Source organism: Artemia franciscana, chromosome 8 (assembly GCF_032884065.1).
Source record: "Artemia franciscana chromosome 8, ASM3288406v1, whole genome shotgun sequence".
In the NCBI taxonomy this organism is placed as follows: Eukaryota; Metazoa; Arthropoda; class Branchiopoda; order Anostraca; family Artemiidae; genus Artemia; species Artemia franciscana.
This window is the reverse complement of record NC_088870.1, coordinates 23,834,151-23,853,896: the sequence shown is the minus strand read 5'-3', so window position 1 is coordinate 23,853,896 and position 19,746 is coordinate 23,834,151. Positions and strand designations below refer to the sequence as shown.

At 34.6% G+C, this 19,746-nt stretch overlaps 1 protein-coding gene across 7 annotated transcripts in view; it reads right to left on the bottom strand.

Moving 5' to 3' along the window:
- LOC136030165 (sorting nexin-6-like) overlaps window positions 1–19,746 on the bottom strand; it is a 106,127-nt gene that overhangs the window by 56,727 nt on the left and 29,654 nt on the right. For all 7 annotated transcript variants that reach the window (XM_065708899.1, XM_065708901.1, XM_065708902.1 and 4 more), the window contains 3 exons: window positions 11,875–11,979; window positions 5,891–6,001; window positions 2,086–2,207 (listed from right to left, as the gene is read on the bottom strand). In XM_065708899.1, the coding sequence (XP_065564971.1) occupies window positions 2,086–2,207; window positions 5,891–6,001; window positions 11,875–11,979 (338 nt within the window). The remainder of the gene's footprint in view (window positions 1–2,085; window positions 2,208–5,890; window positions 6,002–11,874; window positions 11,980–19,746) is intronic.

Here is a 19,746-nt window from a genome sequence, read left to right as displayed (position 1 = left end):
GCCTCTCCGATGGGCTTGTAACTATTAAGAATCATTTCCCAGGCCAAGATTTCCCAGAGTTCCCCTGGATGTACTTCTTAAACAACACGTATATTTGAATACAACACACAACGTTAAGTATACCGAGCTTAAAAAAAAAATCTAACTTGCGATATCTCAGAGAAGGTCTGGGGGTTCAAGGTGAAACATTTTGAAACATTGAAAATAGAGATTAGGGCAAGAAACCTAACATTTTTTTTTTTGGGAGGGGGAAGATAAGAGTGGAACGTAGAGCAATCCTGTCTGAGTTAGTTGTTTTTCACTCGAACTATCAGTAACAATGCAAGTTGAATAAATAACGTCCCAATATGAGACCTCTTTTAAATAGCCACCAAGGTAATTATCCACAGGCTTTGGATAATTTCTTCTTTTCTTTTGTATAGCTTATTCATTTAAAGTATTGGGTACTCGACTGACTTACAGTATCTCAAACAGTAAGCTGTACGAAAAACGTGGTTCAATCCCCTTTTCTAGGGCTATAATGACGGAAAGGATGAGATTGTTAGGACAATTTCTGTAGATGAAGGATGACAGATTGCCAAAGATCGTCCTTGTTGACCAGCCGTCTAAGGCCAAACGAAAAGCAGGTCGTCTCAAAATGGAGCAGGAGGATGTCGCAAGGAAAGATTTAAGGAAAATGGAAACTTCTTGAGTTAGTGTAAAGAGAGAGGCTTCGAAACTATTAGGATGGAGGATGAGACTGCGTAGCAGCGTTGGCCTCGTGCAGCTTGGAGCTGTAGTGAGTTAGCAGAGGTAGTAGCATTCATTTAAAATCAGTTCTTAAATAGCTGTTATGTAATGGAGTCTCCAGTTAATCGTGAGTCTTTCGATAGATGTGGATGAATACCATTTCCCAAGCGTATTTGGAATAGAAACTTTGGGATAAGAGTATGAGTTATCTTAAGGGGATATTCGCCTCTGAGGCTTGCTTTCCTCCAGCAGCGAGAATATTATTGCTACTATATCTAATTCACCTTTCTTTCCGATAGGGGCGCCATGTGCCTGTCTTTAACTTCAATATTTTTGTGTCTGCCACGGTAAGACTTCCAACACTCTGGTGTGCCTAAAAATCTTTAGTCCTGGGGGACTTTTTTCTGCATTGAAGTTAGATGATCATACATTTTCATAGCAAATCTTAAGATATTATGCATCTCAAGCTCATCAAAATAGCGTATCTGCAATATATCTGGAAAGGCTCGGGGGACCGAATTGAAACTTTCAAGTTTTAGGAAAGGGGAAGAGGGATGGAAGCTTCATATTTTGTGTCCGATGGAGAGGACAATGGGAAAAAAAAACAAATTGTGCCTCCACTCCGTCTTAAGGTTTGTGCACTATAAGTATCTGTGGCTTCGAATCTATTTACGATGAAGTAGTAAGGTAAACTGAAAGACACTACATGCTCTTAATGTATCGAAATAGACCAAGGTCAACCTTGAACCCATATGGTTCTGACACTAGGACAGAAGACAGATACAGAGCTAGCTAGATATCACCAAGGAATGGGCTCAAGACCGTCAAATTAAACATTCATTTTGTGGATATGCCAAGGGAAGGCTTGGAGCCAGTCATCTGAATTCACTTAAGACTGAAGCAATTTTAAATGTTAAGTAACTTCAGAAAACAATATATAGCTTTAGTCGAGTTCTTAACCAAGCTGAAATTAGGCAAAGAACAATATCAACCAAAAAATGATCAAATTAGAAACTAACCTTGTTTTTTGTAACTTCTAGTTGGAGTTTTAAAAAAAAAGAAGAAAAAAAGCACTACCTGAAGGCCCGACGTTCCAAGAAATTTTACAATACAAGATATCCCAAAAGCAAATTAACCTAAATAGATAATTAATTCATTCGTAAAGTGTGCTACAATAACTCAGATTTCAACGCAAAAAATACAGCACAAGTTAACTAATCATTTTTAAAGAATGTGGGCAAGGTTTTTTACTCCTCTTAAAAAATGACCTTTGGGTTCCTCTGTAGGCTATAGTACGTGACAAATAATTGTTATCGTAATAGTGATGACACTGGTCAAGAAACGAGTATATCTTACGCTTCTAATTCCTGTTTCATTTTCTTAAATTCGTCAGCCGACATTGACCCTTCACCTTCTCCAAGTTTTTGAAGTTTTTCCCTGGAGCTTTCAAAGTCAGGTCTAGGAGGTGCAGGTGGGATCTAAAACAGTGATAAATAAAAGTAATTAAAGCAGACGAAATTAGAAGTCATTTTAACTGATTTCTGTGAAAAAATGTTGCAAAGTTATCACATGTGCACATAACCTAAAGATGCATAAAGGAAAAGTCATTCAGGGGTATTAGAATACACCATCAGATCCTTTTTATAGTGGAGTTCGATGCATCATATCATGCTTCATAAACTTAATAGAATCAAATTTTTCATGCGAAGACAGTTTAGGAATAACTCTCTCGCGTACACATTGCCACTTACGAGTGCAGAGACACACTTCCACGAAAAAGCACAAAGTAGGAGAGGGGGAGGCGGCAACTGCTGATGTCCAAGGGTATCAGACGAGACAGTTAGGTGAGTATAGATGGACTTTTAAATTTATGGATGGTCTGGTTTATCTGTTCGCCATGCTCTTCCAGTGTTGGGGTCTTGAGCACCGTGATCTTTTGAAAGACATTGAAAGGTGTGCCTTCTATAAGCAATTGAGACGCCATCCATAGGCGTATGAATTCTAATTATTTTTTCATTGAGAAGTTTTTTTGGCGAGGTTTTTGGTAAAAGAAAAACTTTGAAGCAACTAGGTATCTTTTTCTTTTAAAAAATTATTACATGTTTTGAGGAAAAGAAAAAATATAACTATGATTATACTGGCCTTCGTTGCAGTGGACATTTAAGTAAACTATAGAATACCAGAACAGTAAAATGCTCTTTTAGTTATGCTTTCCTTTTTTAGTTATACTTTCCTCTTCTAGTATTTTATCAGGGAAAAGAAGCTTAGTCCATTTGAGAAACTATAGATAGAAATAAATAAATTTTACCTCAATTTCACTAATGCTTAATATTTCCAGATTAGGAAAGACATCCCTTTTTTAAGACTGCAAGGCAAAAGGGACCGGAAATTTTTCTCTGGGTTTAACCTTCACTTGGTCGTACCTACCATACTACCCCACCTCCACCAATTGATTACGACATAGTTGTCTACAGACTCTAAACTTCTGTACTTTAAGGCTGCATAGCAAGAGGTAGAGCTCATGATGAGCAAACCCACCGCCAATATTTGTTGCCATGAGTTTTATCAGTGGTATCCATGTTTTACAGTCTCTAACAGTGGTTTACAGCCCTTATTTTACCAGGTGTTCCTTGAAAACAATTTTTCATAAGACACCTGAATTTAGTTTTATGAAATAATACAAACACAAAAATTTTAGTACTAAACAAATTATTAAGACAAAATCTTACAAACATCGAAAATGAATAAGAATTTTACACTATAGTCGTTATAATTTTAGGCACAGTACGGCTTTGCTTGCCTATAAGCGTAAAGTTCATCAAATATCGTTGTGAACGATGAGATAGCTACACAAAGCTCCTTTTCTCAAACCAAAAGATCACGGTGTTTCGATTACGTTTCAGCTAATGCTGAAAATCCTGTTTCGCATAAATGAGATGCTGTGGACGGCAACAAAACTTTTTAAGCTTTATTTGACAAGATCTTATTTTCACTCTTAATATTAAGCCAAAATTGAATTACAGATATACTCTGAAGTTTTATTTAATACAAGTATCATAAGATAATTTCATTGAAGTTAGTTTCCTCATAACTTGTCAATTCAAATTAGTCATATTCTCTCTCGATAAATGGATTCTGTATCCACGCATACTTTGTAATATCAAGATCATCAAAATAATTCGAAAAATGAATTAACAAAGGATCAAAGTGCTCAACAAATGAATTTTTGTTTCCTTCTATGGCCCATAAATTTAAAGTGGAAACATACCAAACTTGTTTTTTCCCACATTTGTCTTTTAGCTCTTTTTTTTACGAATGCTTTCACTAATCTTTTTTAATCCATATATCCATTTGTGGACCTTGCGTCGATTTATTCAAAACCTTCCTGGCTTTATCAGAAATGGGCTTGCAAAATAATGATCAAAAATGAAAACGATCAATAATGGGATATTTTAAGACCAAACGAGAATACTGAAAAAACACACAAAGCGACTATTTCGACAGGACACCCCCCCCCTCTCTTCATCAGCACGAACAAAATAATATATCTAAGGAGGATGCCGAAGAAAAAACCAACAAAACGAACGCGAAGAGTCAATGTGAAAAAAACAAAAACCAATGAAAAAACCAAAAAATAAAGATAAATAAAATTCAATAAAAGCCAAAAAATATAAAAATTAAAACCAAATACCTAACAGCCATAAAGAAAGTCATTCACCAATATCCACGATTTGCAAAAAAAAATCTAGAAAATTAGAACTACCATCGACGGATACTAGCGAACAAATGATAGTATCCGTCGATGGCAGTTCTAATTTTTAAATATATTATTTTGTTCGCACTGAAGAAGAGAGGTGGTTGTCTTCTCGAAATATTCACTTTGTGTGTTTCTTCAGTATTCTCGTTTAGCCCTAAAAACCCATTTTTGATCGTTTTCTTTTTTTATATTATGGCAGACCAATGGGGTTTAAGAAATTATCTATGCATTGACAATTTTTTCACTTTTTGGACTGATTATTGACAAGCTTGTCTAACTGTTAAAAAAAAGACCGAAAAAAGATTGTAATCTGTCAAACTATATATATGTTTTTATTGACATTTATGTAACTTTATTTGGGTGTGTGTTAGTGTAAGTTTAACTGTAAATCTAGCTTTCTTCGAATAAAAACTAAAATAAAAGATATATTTTAAATACGTAAGACTAGTGAAGAGTGAGGTATAAAAAAAAATAGAACATTAAAAGCTATATGACAAATAATTTAAATTTTTTGCGAGCAAAAACAGGCATTTTACTGATATCATTTTTTTTTTAATGAGTTTCTTCAAACTCTGCAATGCCAATCAATAGATTTATATTTTAAAGTTAAGCGCAACAAACAATCTACAAGGATTTTTTTTTTCGTAGCAAGTTGCGCAGCGACCTGAGTAGGCTGGTCGTATACAACCCGTCTGGTTGCTGTTGTCTTAAACAATCAAAGGACGAATACTCTGATTTAGTTAAACGAGAATAAGCTAGCCAGACTGTAACCGACCACTGAAAAAGCAACGTTCGTTTGAAAAAATTACAACTAATTTGAGACTGAAGGATGACTACACTGCATAAATATTTGCTGGATTAGGTTTATTCTTGTGAATTTCGTCTTTCAAAAACTACCCTGACTAAACCTTTTTTGTTTTGAGTTTTCACTGTAAAAGGACTTGATACACTCTTCATTTATGTACATTCACAAGAATAGTCCGAGAAAATGAAAATAAATACTAGAAGAACAATTATTTTCATTCAACAATTTTTTTTAAAGAAAACTTTACTTAGTCCATTAAATTATCATATTTAGGATCCTTTTCACATGCTGATTGGTGCATTAAAAGTCTAAACCAGCAATGAATCTCCTTTTTTAATTTTGTCCATTGTCTCTTTTATTAATATCACCTTAGCCTCTACTTTTCATACAAACACAGTTGTTTATTTGATGCAAAAAAAAAGAAGAAAAAAAACTCAAAAAAGTTAGAACGAGGAAATACACATACAGAAATAAGAGAGAGAAAAAAAACTAAAAAAGTAGAACGAGGAAATACATACACAGAAATAAGAGAGAAAAACAAAACTAAAAAAGTAGAACGAGGAAATACATACACAGAAATAAGAGAGAAAAAAACTTACAATATATCCAGCATACTCGTCATTCTCTTCATACCTATCATGAAGCCATACGAATTCCTCGTGTTGCCGAATAACTGAAAATTCCTGTTTCTTGAATTCTCGTATGTTTGTCTAAAATAAAGAAAAAAAACGAAGAACTCAAGATTTTTCATTTCAAAACATAGGCGTTTTTGTTGCTGCAGGATATTTCTGTAATAAGATTTCCGGCTATAATACAGACCCTTGAAAGTGGAACCACAAAAGAGCAAATACCGAAATTTGTATAATTGGAAAACAAGAGGCATAACGTAGATTAGATAACTAAATGCATTTATTTTATTTTATAAATATATACAAAAAGTTTCGCAGAAACTACTAAGTAAACCTTATAGCGCTTGTTGGCAGTGGGTGGAAGTCTTATCTGCTCTACGTATTTTAGTAATGCCATTTTTTATTATAATATTAATCAGTCCTACCTAATTCATACATAAACAAAAAATATTGTATAAACATTAAACAAATCATTCTTACAAAAAAAGTATTATAAAAATCACTATTCTTAAGCAAGGAAATTATCCTTCGAGGAGCCACAAAAGATGCAAAACGACACGGGTTCTTATTTCAGCTAGATTTTGCATTTCACGAAAAGTGACACAAAAGAAGGGACACTAAATTTCGTTTATAAACATAAAAGAAGTTCCAGTCATATTTCTGAATAGGTGGATGAGATTTTGTGCCTCGTATGCCATAACTATGAAGATCGCCTTAATGGAGGTTATGAAGACTAAATCAAACAATGTCAGAAGAATCTCAAGGTCGATCGAGGAAAATTACGTTTGATCTTCCTACGAATCCCTGCGACAACTTCATACTTACAAATTGATAAATTCAATATTGTGCTTAAGATAGGTTTTTATCGAGAATTCCCAAGGTCTACTAGTTTGACCTTCTGATAATGGAAGAACCTAGCGTGCCGAGCCGGGGAGACCCTCCAACAGATTGATTCTAGTTCGGCATTGTGGAGTGACATAAGAGGTGTAGCATAATTGGGAGATGGTAACGTCAGCAATGAAGGGTTTTTCTTCTCACTCAATTGGACTATCTGTCTTAGCTTTTTCTACAATTAGCCATGACTTGATGCCCACAATTCCATTTTAATACAAAGGGGTTTCAGATAGCCGACGGGACACCTACACGATCATTAAAAAGCTCTAGTAAGGTCTGAATGCGAAAAAAGAGGAAAAAGACGTTTGTTGGTTTCAACAGAAATTAAAACCTCGGGCAGTAATGACACCAGTAGACTCTTCAAATTCAGGGTAAAACTATGGCACGTCTCCTCTCCGCCCAGAAAACCCCGCCAACACCCAAACCTAGGAAATACGTAAACCTATGAAGCATACTAAATATGTACTTTTGTATTCGGACAGCTGAGTAAATAACTAACAAGGTTATCTTATCATTTTCCACAAAAACTCATCTGAAAGAAATGACATCATTATTAGAGTGAGAATTACTGCATTTATCATAGAAAAAATCTTCTGAATTTGTCAACTATCTCAGGAAAATTTAGTAACTTCAGCCACTTAATTAAGCTTACAAAAAAAGATGAGACAATTTTTATTAGAATTGCAAAAAGAAATGACAAAAAATACGAAATTTTCCCTGCTGATATTTTCCCATCACGTCTAGCTGCACCAGGTGCCTAGCCACCCCAGGTGGCCAGATCACGGACATGGTTGGGGAAGGGGCAAAGTAAAAGTTGTCCCTAAATAACTCACTGCTCTCCATAAAAATCAATTGCTCAGCCGGTAGTCAACACATCAGCCCTAAGATTTTAGTTTTGCGTTTGTTTTTCTTTCAATTTTTTCCTTGGTACAATGCTTCGTCTTTTTTTATTAATTGAAAAACAAAATACAAAAAATAAGTCTTAAAAGAAAAGTCAAGAGTCATATCAAACTTAAGACTAGCGGAAACGAAGTCCAATAATAATTCAAACTCAAAATGACCAGGAATTAAAATAAAAAATTAAATGTAATTCATAACAAAAGAAATTAAAATAATGATCATATCAAGCATAAAGATAACACATACTGATATAGATGAATACTTAAAACGAATAACAGTTAAATTTCATATTCAAGTCAAACTTAAAATGAACAAAAATTACTTCAAGCAGGAGTTTAGCTACTGCTGCCTTCCCTCCTCTAACCGTAAAAGTTCTAAAGCCTATTGCATCATTCGAGATTCATTGAAAAATATTTTTATATTGAACAGTGTGCTATAACAAATCACTATAAAAATCAATGTGACCGGATATAATTTATTAAAATAATCTGAATATTTAATATCTAATGATACTAATCCCTAGAAATTCAGCAATTCAAGATTCTTCTTTTTACTTTTTGTTTTAATTATATATATTAAAAAATGTGTATAGCATATTTTTTCCAGTAAAGCGCAAATGATGTAATACTTCTTCATCGATCCCTTTTCAACATCCCCCTCAATATGCGTTTGAAGTTTCAGCTTAATGACCTAAGCCGTTCTTAGATACTGCTGCTTTGACTTTTTGACAACCCTCCTGCATATAATGTGTTTTCATTTTGCTTGACATCTACCCCTCAAGAATTTCTAAAAGTTCTACCTTAATATTCTTTCTCTTCTTAGAGATTCAGGATGAAATACCGCCTCTTTCCCTAATAACCAACCTTAAATATAAACAATGGGCGACTAATATAGCATAAAACACTTGCCCCACGGACCGGAGGGTTGTCATCCATGGAGGCATAGTTACTTGATCGTTTCATCATTTTGAACAAAATCATCTTTTCGAAGTTTCGATCAGTGTTGAGGAGGAGGGGGCCCACTTGACAACCAGCAGCCACGGTGTTTATCTTGTTTTCAGTATCCCTTTCAACAGCTATAGGGGTATGTCATCCCCATAGGCATAGTTATTTGACCTTCAGGCTATTTTGAACAAGATGGCTATTTTAAAATTTTGACCTAATGTTTCTGAAGGAGGGAAGCTAAAAAGAGCATGGGAGGGGACTGGCAGCCCTCTAACCACTTTAAAACATCTCCATCAACATGTCCTAAAAGTTTCAACTTAATACCCTCAGCCGTTCATGATATACAGCTGATTGCCCCGCGGACCGGAGGGTTGTCATCCGTGGAGGCATAGTTACTTGATCTTTTCATCATTTTGAACAAAATCACCTTTTCGAAGTTTCGATCAGTGTTGAGGAGGAGGGGGCCCACTTGACAACCAGCAGCCACGGTGTTTATCTTGTTTTCAGTATCCCTTTCGACAGCTATAGGGGTATGTCATCCCCATAGGCATAGTCATTTGACCTTCAGGCTATTTAGAACAAGATGGCTATTTTAAAATTTTGAATGAATGTTTCTGAAGGAGGAAATTTCACCTTAATATCCATAGCAATTTCGTATACACCCAGAATTAGACACTTTCCCTTTTTCTAATCATAAATCCTGCATGTAAACAATATGCAAACTGCATAATTTATAATACGCCCTGGGGCTGTGGGGGCCATGGCAACACTGGAGGTGTAGCTATTAGATCTTTGGACCAGTTTGAACAAAATGGCAACTTCAAAAATTTTGACCAGTGTTCAGCATTTGGGCACCTGAAAAGGACATGGAGGGGGAGAGGCTGGTTGTCTTTCAAGCCCTATTCAACATCTCCTAAACATACCTTGAATGTTTCAACTTAATATACTCGGTCGTTCCTTAGATATTGGTGATATTCCCTTATGACAACCAACAAGCATATTGTGTGTTCAGATCGTGTTCGGCATCCCTCTCAACATTTCCTTACAGTTCCACCTTAATACACAAAGCCAATTGGAGACCCAGGATCATACATGTCCTCTTTTCCCAATAAAACGCCTTATATGCTATTGGTGACTTGCATAACTTACATCCCTTGCACCGGTGGCTATGTGGGGTATTTGTCAACCCCTGAAGCATAGTTATTTGACATTTGGACTTTTTTGAATAAGCAGCCTATCTCAGAATTTTGATCAGAAACATATGGGGAAAAGGGCATAGGAGGGGGGCTAGTTACCCTCCAATCACTTTTGACTCTTATAAAGGACACGAGAACTTTCAATTTCAAATCGAATGAGTGCCCTCTGAAATTTATACGACCACCTTTTCCACATAAAGTGCCTCTGGTAAAAAAAATATATAATACATTGAAGACTTATCGTGCTTTACTATAGACAACGTTGCCTCTGATGACGGTTCTTCAACTTATTAATAAATAAATGCCATCATGTTTAAGGAATTTCTTGTGTATGATGCTGGTTATCTATTCACCAACGATCAACTGTTCTCCAAATTAAAATAGTTATAGCTGTTAGATGGATACAGCACATGACACACAAACAAAAAGATAAAAATTAACACCGAGTTCCAACCAACAACGATTCCTTAAAATTCCTTTTTATGGAAAAATGAATGGTCTGTGGTTCAAAATTTTAGAAATCTCAATGAATTTCAAGAGACTATAATTTATGATTTATAAAAGCGATATTGCAGTAAAAGAAATCAGTACCCACAGAGACTACATAGCCGGAACAACGAATGCATCTCTTGCAATTTCCACTGAAGTATTTGGTTTACTTATTAAATCAAGTTTAGCCAAGCTTTTTGTAATTCCTTTTTTTGTGACAATTGATAATACTCGTTCTTTTTAATTCCTGTAAGAGCAATGAGTAATTTATTCTGTAGTAAAGATTACATTTAACCAGTGTAGATAAGGAATCCACTATCATCCCATATAAACAGCAAGAACTAAGAGCTCATATGGCACTTTAGACGAGGTCGGAAGAGCCATGAGCTCATATGGTATGAGCTCTGGCAAAATTCTAAGAATTAATAGACTGCTTTCAAAGGAAAATCAGAATCTAAATGCCGGGCGGGATTTAAAATAAGTGCTCTGATTCACTAGGTCCTTCTAAATATCAAAATTCAAGATCCGATCACCCATTCGTAAGTTAAAAATACTTCATTTTTTCTAATTTTCCGAATTACTCCCCCCCCCCAAATCCACCAAAGAGAGGGGATCCGGTTATTTCCGTCACATTTCTTGGACTTGTGCTTATTCTTCCCACCAAGTTTCATCCTGATCTCTCCGCTTTAAGCGTTTTCCAAAATTTCCGATCCCCCCCCCCCCAATGACACTGGATCCAGTCGGGATTTAAAATAAGAGATCTGAGTTACGAGGTCCTTCTAAATATGAAATTTCATTAGGATCTGATCATTCCTTCGTAAGTTAAAAATGCCTCATTTTTCTAATTTTTTAAAATTAACCTTCCCCTCCCCCAACTCCCCCAAAGAGAGCGGATCCATTGCAGTTATGTCAATCACGTATCTAGGACTTGTGATGATTTTTCCCACCAAGTTTCATCCCGATCCCTCCACTCTGAGCGTTTTCCAATAAGATAGTATTAATCGTTGGAAAACACTCACAAAACTGCTGGTTGGATATCTTCTGAAAACCTCAGCCCATTGCTGCAGTTCATATTACTATAGTATCTTCTTCTATTTCTTTTTTAGAAATAAATGTAACAATCTTAAGAGCTAAAAACCGTCTTTTGTCTTATAGGATGTCATGAATAATACAGTCTTCCCTCGTGTACTTTTTAATCTCAAAATGAGTAGTTTGCCCAGAATATGTGAGAAATAACCGTGTCAAATGTGTGCAGTTTTTATCTATAATTGTATGCAACACATTCATTGTTGGCCATGAGCACAGATTTATGGAGCAACATATCCCACCAGAGAAGTTTGTTGACAAACACTGTAATGCCTATATAAAACTTGGTTCATGAAGTAAGGAAGGAAGTTAGCTAGGTGAAAAAGATTAAATTAGACTTAATTAAAAAGTTTTTCGCCCAAATTTTTTTCAGTCACAAGTTCTTTGTGCCATCTGTGATCGTTGCTTTTCATAATTAGATAATAAAGAAATATTAAAAGATCACCTTTGTATGTACAGTAAATTTCACTTTATCTCTCTCACTCAAGGCATCTGATATATCGACTTGTAGTGCATTATCTGATAAGTCCACCGTATCTGAACGCTCTGGCTGGAATGAAAAAATGAATTGGATTAGTATAAGCTCGTATGTTATTTTATTAGTTTTAACTGGTGACTAATTGACAATGAATACTTACCCTCTGAACAAACATTTTTATTTTCAGTTGAAGAAACATTGAAAAGCTGTTATTTATTAGGAGGACTATAAAACTAAAATAATCAGTAAATCAGTAGTGTCCCCCCAAAAATTCGGAACGGCGCAAAGACGTTTGCACAGGACAGCAAACGTAAGCTAGCGGAGCTGAGCTTCAACTATAAGACCTAGAATTAAGTCGAAAAGCATTCGGCTCACAAACTATTAGAAATCGGTAAGGCTTCTAAGTAGAAAGAGAACGAGATACATTGATGCCTCTGTGGGTGCATTTTTCAGTCTTGAGTTTTTCTTGAGGTTGGGTGGATCTCGTAATTAGTTTCGGAAGTCAGAAGCAGTGGAGTAACGAGAAGGTCAAGGAGGTGTACTTGTCAGTTTCATAGCTAGGGGGGCAAAAGGGAACACTTCTGCCCGGGAGCAGCATCTGTTTGGGAGCCATAAGGTAAATACGTTTGTTTCTTTTTAACCTTCGGGCATTTGAATACAGAAAAGCCGACAGTATTTGGGGAGATCAGGGTTGAAACTCTCAAAGTGTTGGTAAGGCATGTAGACTGTGAATTTTTGATCCGAGGATTCGGGGCAGAGGTACATCGAAAGACACTACGTGAATCCTGGTTATGAAAATAGTATATCTGCACTTCGTGAATGGATTGGAGGATGTATTTGAGACTTTCGGTTAATGTTGGAGGAAACAGGGGAGGTGGAGGGTAAGGGGACTTCAAATTTTATGTTGAGGGAAAGAAAAGATTTTTTGCATTATAAGCCCCATGGGACTTAGAATCCATTCACAGCTACGAGATAAACCAAAAGAAAATCCACATTGCAAGATATTTACAATAGTGTATCTGTAATATCAGTGAAAAAACATTGGGAATCACGCTAAAAGTTTCAGGGAGCATTTGGGGACAAGTAAAACTTGCATTTGACTTGTGAAGGGCTCAAAGGAAGAAGGGGCTAAACATTTTTCTCTAATCCGCCAGGAGTGAGGCCTCACTGGTTTTTGCGACGCCCACAGCCACTATTCTTTTCTTTCTTAATGGTTTAAGCCCATGAAAAAGTTTAACAGCAATTCCCTCAAGACGCAGGTGTTATTAATTTTCTTCAAGATGCAGGTGCTTGTTACGTAATAAGGAGTGTTTTCTTCAAGTTGCAGAAGTTTGTTACATAATAATTGTTTCTATGGTTGTTATGTTGACTGTTTACAAATATAGGAAGGCTAGGTGGGAAAAACCTTCAGGGTCGGCCAGTGGGGAACCCTCAAGATGCAAAAACAAGCTTTACATAATAGGTTTTTTTTTTTTGATTGTTATATTAACTCGTTAAAAACCTACGAGGGCCAGGCGAGAAAAGCCTTCAGGGTTCGCCAGTCATGCGGGGATGCCACAGTTGTAAAAAAGAAACTAAAGAAACTGCAGAGAGGTGAAGTTCTAGATAACACATGGGTACATATTCGTTTTCATATTCTTATATTCTTTTTCATACTAAGTCATACCCAAATCATCTGAGAAGTTGCTGCTCTTAGAATTCAAATGGGAAACAGTTGAAAATGACAACACGTACTTGAACAAAATGTTTTTTTAGATTCTTATAGTTTTTCCCCAATCCTTAAGTCAACTTATTGAAGTACAAAAAGCGATGACTTTAATAGTTTCCCCCTCCCTGAACAGCGCCTTCCAGATGATGAAATGTGTGATTTATTGTCAAGTAACGGTATATAACCGTATGGGTACTACAATTCCATCTCGAGGGTTCGCAAGGAAAAAATGCCGTCCATTGAAGCGTTACATGATTCACTTTACGATCGTCAATGCACCACTTTATTAGAAAAAAAATGTATTAAAATGGTTGGGCCAAGGGTGGGTGTAAAAATGGGGAAGACAAAATGGGAAAGACTATTATAAAATGTACCTGGCAAGTGATAAATGGACGTTGTTGGATATTGTGTGTAAAAACAAGAATAAAACCTATGAGGAATTTGGGTGGGATTTGGGGCATTATTTTTCAACTTCTCGCCTGGTTATGAATTTAGCTCTTAAAATCAGTAAAGAAAATATAGGGTTGAGCATCGACATGGATCAGCACTCATTTGTAGATATCAATGCGGGAAAAGTATGTTTTCCATGGGAATCGTATCTTGGAAACCGACCCGACTGGACGACGCACCGGTGAAAAGTCGAATGCGGTTTTTCTGGACATGAACTCCCTTCATCCGTCAGCAATGTCTCACCACTCTTTGTCATGTGGGAATTAAAAATGGCTGGACAATACTTGTGGTCCAAGTTTCCCCGAGATTGCCATTGCTGAGGAGAATGGTCCACAAGGATGGTTTTTCGAAATTGATAGTGCAATACCAGTGGAACGTCATGACTCTGTAGAGGATTTTGTTCTCCCGTCCACAAACAGACCAGTGCCCAGGGGTTCACTGAGTCCCTAAAATATTTATATGGTAGAGGAAGGGGGTATTCACTGGACACCTTCAGAACTAAAACTTATTGCCGACCTTCACCCGAAACGGAATACTGCTTTACACCACATTCTTTTGTGGTCGATGCTGGTCAACGGTTTCAATGTCACAAAGATTCATAGAGCCCTCCAATTCGATAAAAAGGCTAACATGAAGAAGTTTATTGACACCTTTGTCAGTAAACAGTCTGAGGAAAAAAAGGAGGTTGAAATTGAAATCTTTAAACTTATTTAAAATTCATCCTTCGGTAAAATTTGCGAGTGTGCGCCATAAGAGTCATTGTGACAATAGAACCGACCAAAAAGAATGTACCCGAGTTCTTGTCGATCCGAATTTCACATCTTTCACGATCAATGAATCCAATATGGTCCTTTAACATAGAAAAAAAGAAGCGTAGTTTGAAATAAAAACATTGCCACTGGAAGTGGCATTTAGTAACTTCAAAAAGCTCATGTTGGAATTTTATTACAATTTTCGTAAGCTCCAATGGTCGGGGGAGGAGCAAGTTCAAGTTATTGCGGGAACACAGACTCATATTTTTAAAAGTTAAAAGAGAACATTTATTAGACGCTTTGGAAAATGGTGAGCACATTAGCTCTCGAACGGACTACACCCATTGGGATGAGTCCATTTACACGGAGCTAGTGAAGTGCCAGGCCCCAAATAAGTTATTATTTTTATAATCCGAGACGGGGAGCGATTTGATTTCCCATGGTGTGCTTGTAGGTCTAAAGGCGTATTGTGTGCAAACGCACAATGAGGATATCAAAAAAATCTGTAAGGGAATGCCTATGCACTATGTAGAGGAAAATTTCGACATGAGTGTTTCTGTGTAAAAAAAAATCAGTTCCAAGAGCGAAGATCATGGCGAATCGCTCTTTAAATTTTAAAAACTACACAGTTTAAGTGGGAAAAAACTATCATGTCGGACAAAATCTATGTGTGCGCTGAAGATGTGAAAGTACTTCCACACGGCCATTACCTTAATTCAGATCGAGATGTATGTATACAATATAGACAACATATCGGTCCGAAGAAAGTAAAATGGTGGGTGGGAGGAGGGTCCCTTTTTTCTATCCGAACAGTCTCCAGGTTAGCAGTGTGTTTTATAATGTTTTTTGCGTAATGCGGAATCGTTCTTTAAAAAACTGTAATATTACACTATTATTTTAATTACCACCAGCCCAGCTCGGTCCGACCTCTCGGTTGCTTAGTCATTAGGGGGATCCGGTCGCGTCCGGCCTCTGGGTGGGGTATACTCAAGTATTTTTTAATGTTCAAGAGTCTTGATGTTGCTTTTTCCACTGCCTATGTAATTATGTTTAAGTGATTACGTAAATATGTTTTAAAAATTTGCAGTGCGTTTATTTATATTAAAGAAAACATGTGCTTCTACGGTATTTTTTTTCTTTTAGAACCTAGGTATTTATTCAACAGGTTGAGGCTAGGTTCGGTTAGATGTATTTTGACAACGAGAAGGGTGATATGTACCAATTTAAAACTCAGTTCAGATTATTTATTTGCAGGCCATCAACATCCGGCAAAACAACACTTTTAATGTAACTAATTGAAAATTTTGATAAATGTTTTTAGAAAATCCGGAACACATCTACTATTGCTATAGCATATGGCAAAGGTCCTATGATAAAATAAAGACTATTGCACCAGACTTTAAATTCATACGGGGATTTGATGTGTTTAATATTATTGAATCAAACTCGTCGTTCATTATTGTTGATTTAGATGAATCCACTGAAGAATGGTCTCAGGGGATGTTACAGTTATTCACGGTCCTATCTCATCATGAAAATTTTCCGTAACCGTTCCGTTGTTCTCCGCAATCTCTTTCATCAGAGCAAATTTATGAGAACGCTTGCTTTGAACTGTACGTACTATATCATCTATAGGATTGTTCGTGATTCTAGTTCTCTCATAACTTATAATATCCTGGTGAACCGAAACTTCTGCTTCCACCATACAATCAGGCTACAAATAAACCCTATGCTTAAACTCCACTGAATCTCAATCAAAGCACACCCGAGGATTTACGCATAATCACTGATATTTTGGAAATTAAATTGCCTTATATGTAACAATGAACAGGAAAAAAGGTCATTAGTTGCCATCATGACATAGAAGGAAATAAATGAAAACAAACATTTATTTTCTGTACTAGGTAATTCAAAAACGCGGCTTAGGATGGCTAAGCTCAGACATGGCATTGACAATGAATCCCTTAATCCCTTATCTGAGTTTGTTTAAATTTAAACTGAAGGCAATGTTCAACTGCCAGAAGTAGTTAAGCAACGGAAAAAGCAATATCGTTCACTTGTACGTGCTCTACCTTGCAAAAATAAGAGAAAGGGTATGGAAAAAAGGGCTAGTTCAAGCGGTCGGTAGCTTCCTTTCACTGCTATTGCAAATAATCGCAGGACTTTTGAACAGTATTCTCAAGAAAAAATGACTAAACTTTACAACTGACGCCGATAGAACTCGCTCTTTCACCAAAAGAGCACTTTGAAGACAATCTTGATAAATTTATCAACAATGAAACTTGAATCATTTGTATAAATTTTTAAAGTGTCAAACTTTTCTAAAAGTCTTATTGGAAGTAAACACATTTTAATTCTATTAAGGTAATACGGTCAAATATCAAAAGATGTTTTTAAATCTTTTTCGGAAAATTCTAGCACGGCAATTGGCGACGATGATTTAAAAGGTATCAAACGAAGGCGTCTTAATATCAGCATATCACCTATTAGATATATATATATATAATATATATATATATATAATATATATATATATATATATATATATATATATATATATATATATATATATATATATATATATATATATATATATATATATATATATATATATAGGCTATTTCTAATAGCGCTTCATTTTATGTTGGCGATTTTACAAATTCACCGATTTGCCTTAAACCTTTGGTCTTGATTTCAAGGCACAAGTTTAAGAGTCTGGTTAAGCTTCACTAAGTGAATGTTCACTTAACCAGACTCTTAAACTTGTGCCTTGAAATCAAGACCAAAGGTTTAAGGCAAATCGGTGAATTTACAAAATCGCCAACATAAAATGAAGCGCTATTAGAAATAGCCTATATATATATATATATATATATATATATATATATATATATATATATATATATATATATATATATATATATATATATTATATATATATATATATCTAATAGGTGATATGCTGATATTAAGACGCCTTCGTTTGATACTTTTTAAATCATCGTCGCCAATTGCCGTGCTAGAATTTTCCGAAAAAGATTTAAAAACATCTTTTGATATTTGACCGTATTACCTTAATAGAATTAAAATGTGTTTACTCCCAATAAGACTTTTAGAAAAGTTTGACACTTTAAAAATTTATACAAATGATTCAAGTTTCATTGTTGATAAATTTATCAAGATTGTCTTCAAAGTGCTCTTTTGGTGAAAGAGCGAGTTCTATCGGCGTCAGTTGTAAAGTTTAGTCATTTTTTATATATATATATATATATATAGTCATTTTTATATATATATATATATATATATATATATATATATATATATATATATATATATATATATATATATATATATATATATATATATATATATATATATATATATATATATATAGAAACATATAATAATTAATAGAAACAATCAATATCATTGAATGTATTCTCCAAGGCTAATCCTTTAGGGTTTCTACTAGACCTTATAATATTATAAAAACTACTTTAAAACAATCTAAAATGCTTATGTAACTTGCTCCTATATATATATATATATATATATATATATATATATATATATATATATATATATATATATATATATATATATATATATATATATATATATATATATATATATATATATATATATGTATATATATATATATATATATATATATATATATATATATATATATATATATATATATATATATATATATATATATATATATATATATATATATATATATATATATATATATATATAGGCTATTTCTAATAGCGCTTCATTTTATGTTGGCGATTTTACAAATTCACCGATTTGCCTTAAACTTTTGGTCTTGATTTCAAGGCACAAGTTTAAGAGTCTGGTTAAGCTTCACTAAGTGAATGTTCACTTAACCAGACTCTTAAACTTGTGCCTTGAAATCAAGACCAAAGGTTTAAGGCAAATCGGTGAATTTGTAAAATCGCCAACATAAAATGAAGCGCTATTAGAAATAGCCTATATATATATATATATATATATATATATATATATATATATATATATATATATATATATATATATATATATATATAGAAACATATAATAATTAATAGAAACAATCAATATCATTGAATGTATTCTCCAAGGCTAATCCTTTAGGGTTTCTACTAGACCTTATAATATTATAAAAACTACTTTAAAACAATCTAAAATGCTTATGTAACTTGCTCCTATATATTGCTCCTTGATTTCAAGGCTTACGGAGAACTATATTAAATATATATATATATATATATATATATATATATATATATATATATATATATATATATATATATAGGCTATTTCTAATAGCGCTTCATTTTATGTTGGCGATTTTACAAATTCACCGATTTGCCTTAAACCTTTGGTCTTGATTTCAAGGCACAAGTTTAAGAGTCTGGTTAAGCTTCACTATGAATGTCCCAACAAGAACCATAAGGTGTACATATCTTAAGATGTATGTATACAAATTACGGAGAACTGATCCCGAATTGGCTTAAATCATCCAAAAGATTTATTACAACATTTCAGAGTCACACCCACATCTTCTTAGCAATCTTATTGCATCTCCTTTCCTTGCAAGACAATCACTATCCGTTAGTTAAGATTAGCCATAATACCAATTACGGCGGGCTTTTAGATATGGGAGTTGCTTATACCTCCCTTTTGTACTATTGTGAAGTACGCTGGCTATCTTGTGCAAAAGTGATTTAGTTGGTACTTAAACTCAAAGAAGAAAATGCAATATTTCTCAAAGAGAATCACATTGAGGACGCAAATATGCTTAGGGACGATAAATCTATTACTAAACTTGTCAATTTGGTGGGAATTTTTTGGCAAATCAATAGTTTAAATAAATCAAAACAAGCACAACAAATGCACCTATTGATTCAAAAAGTGAAT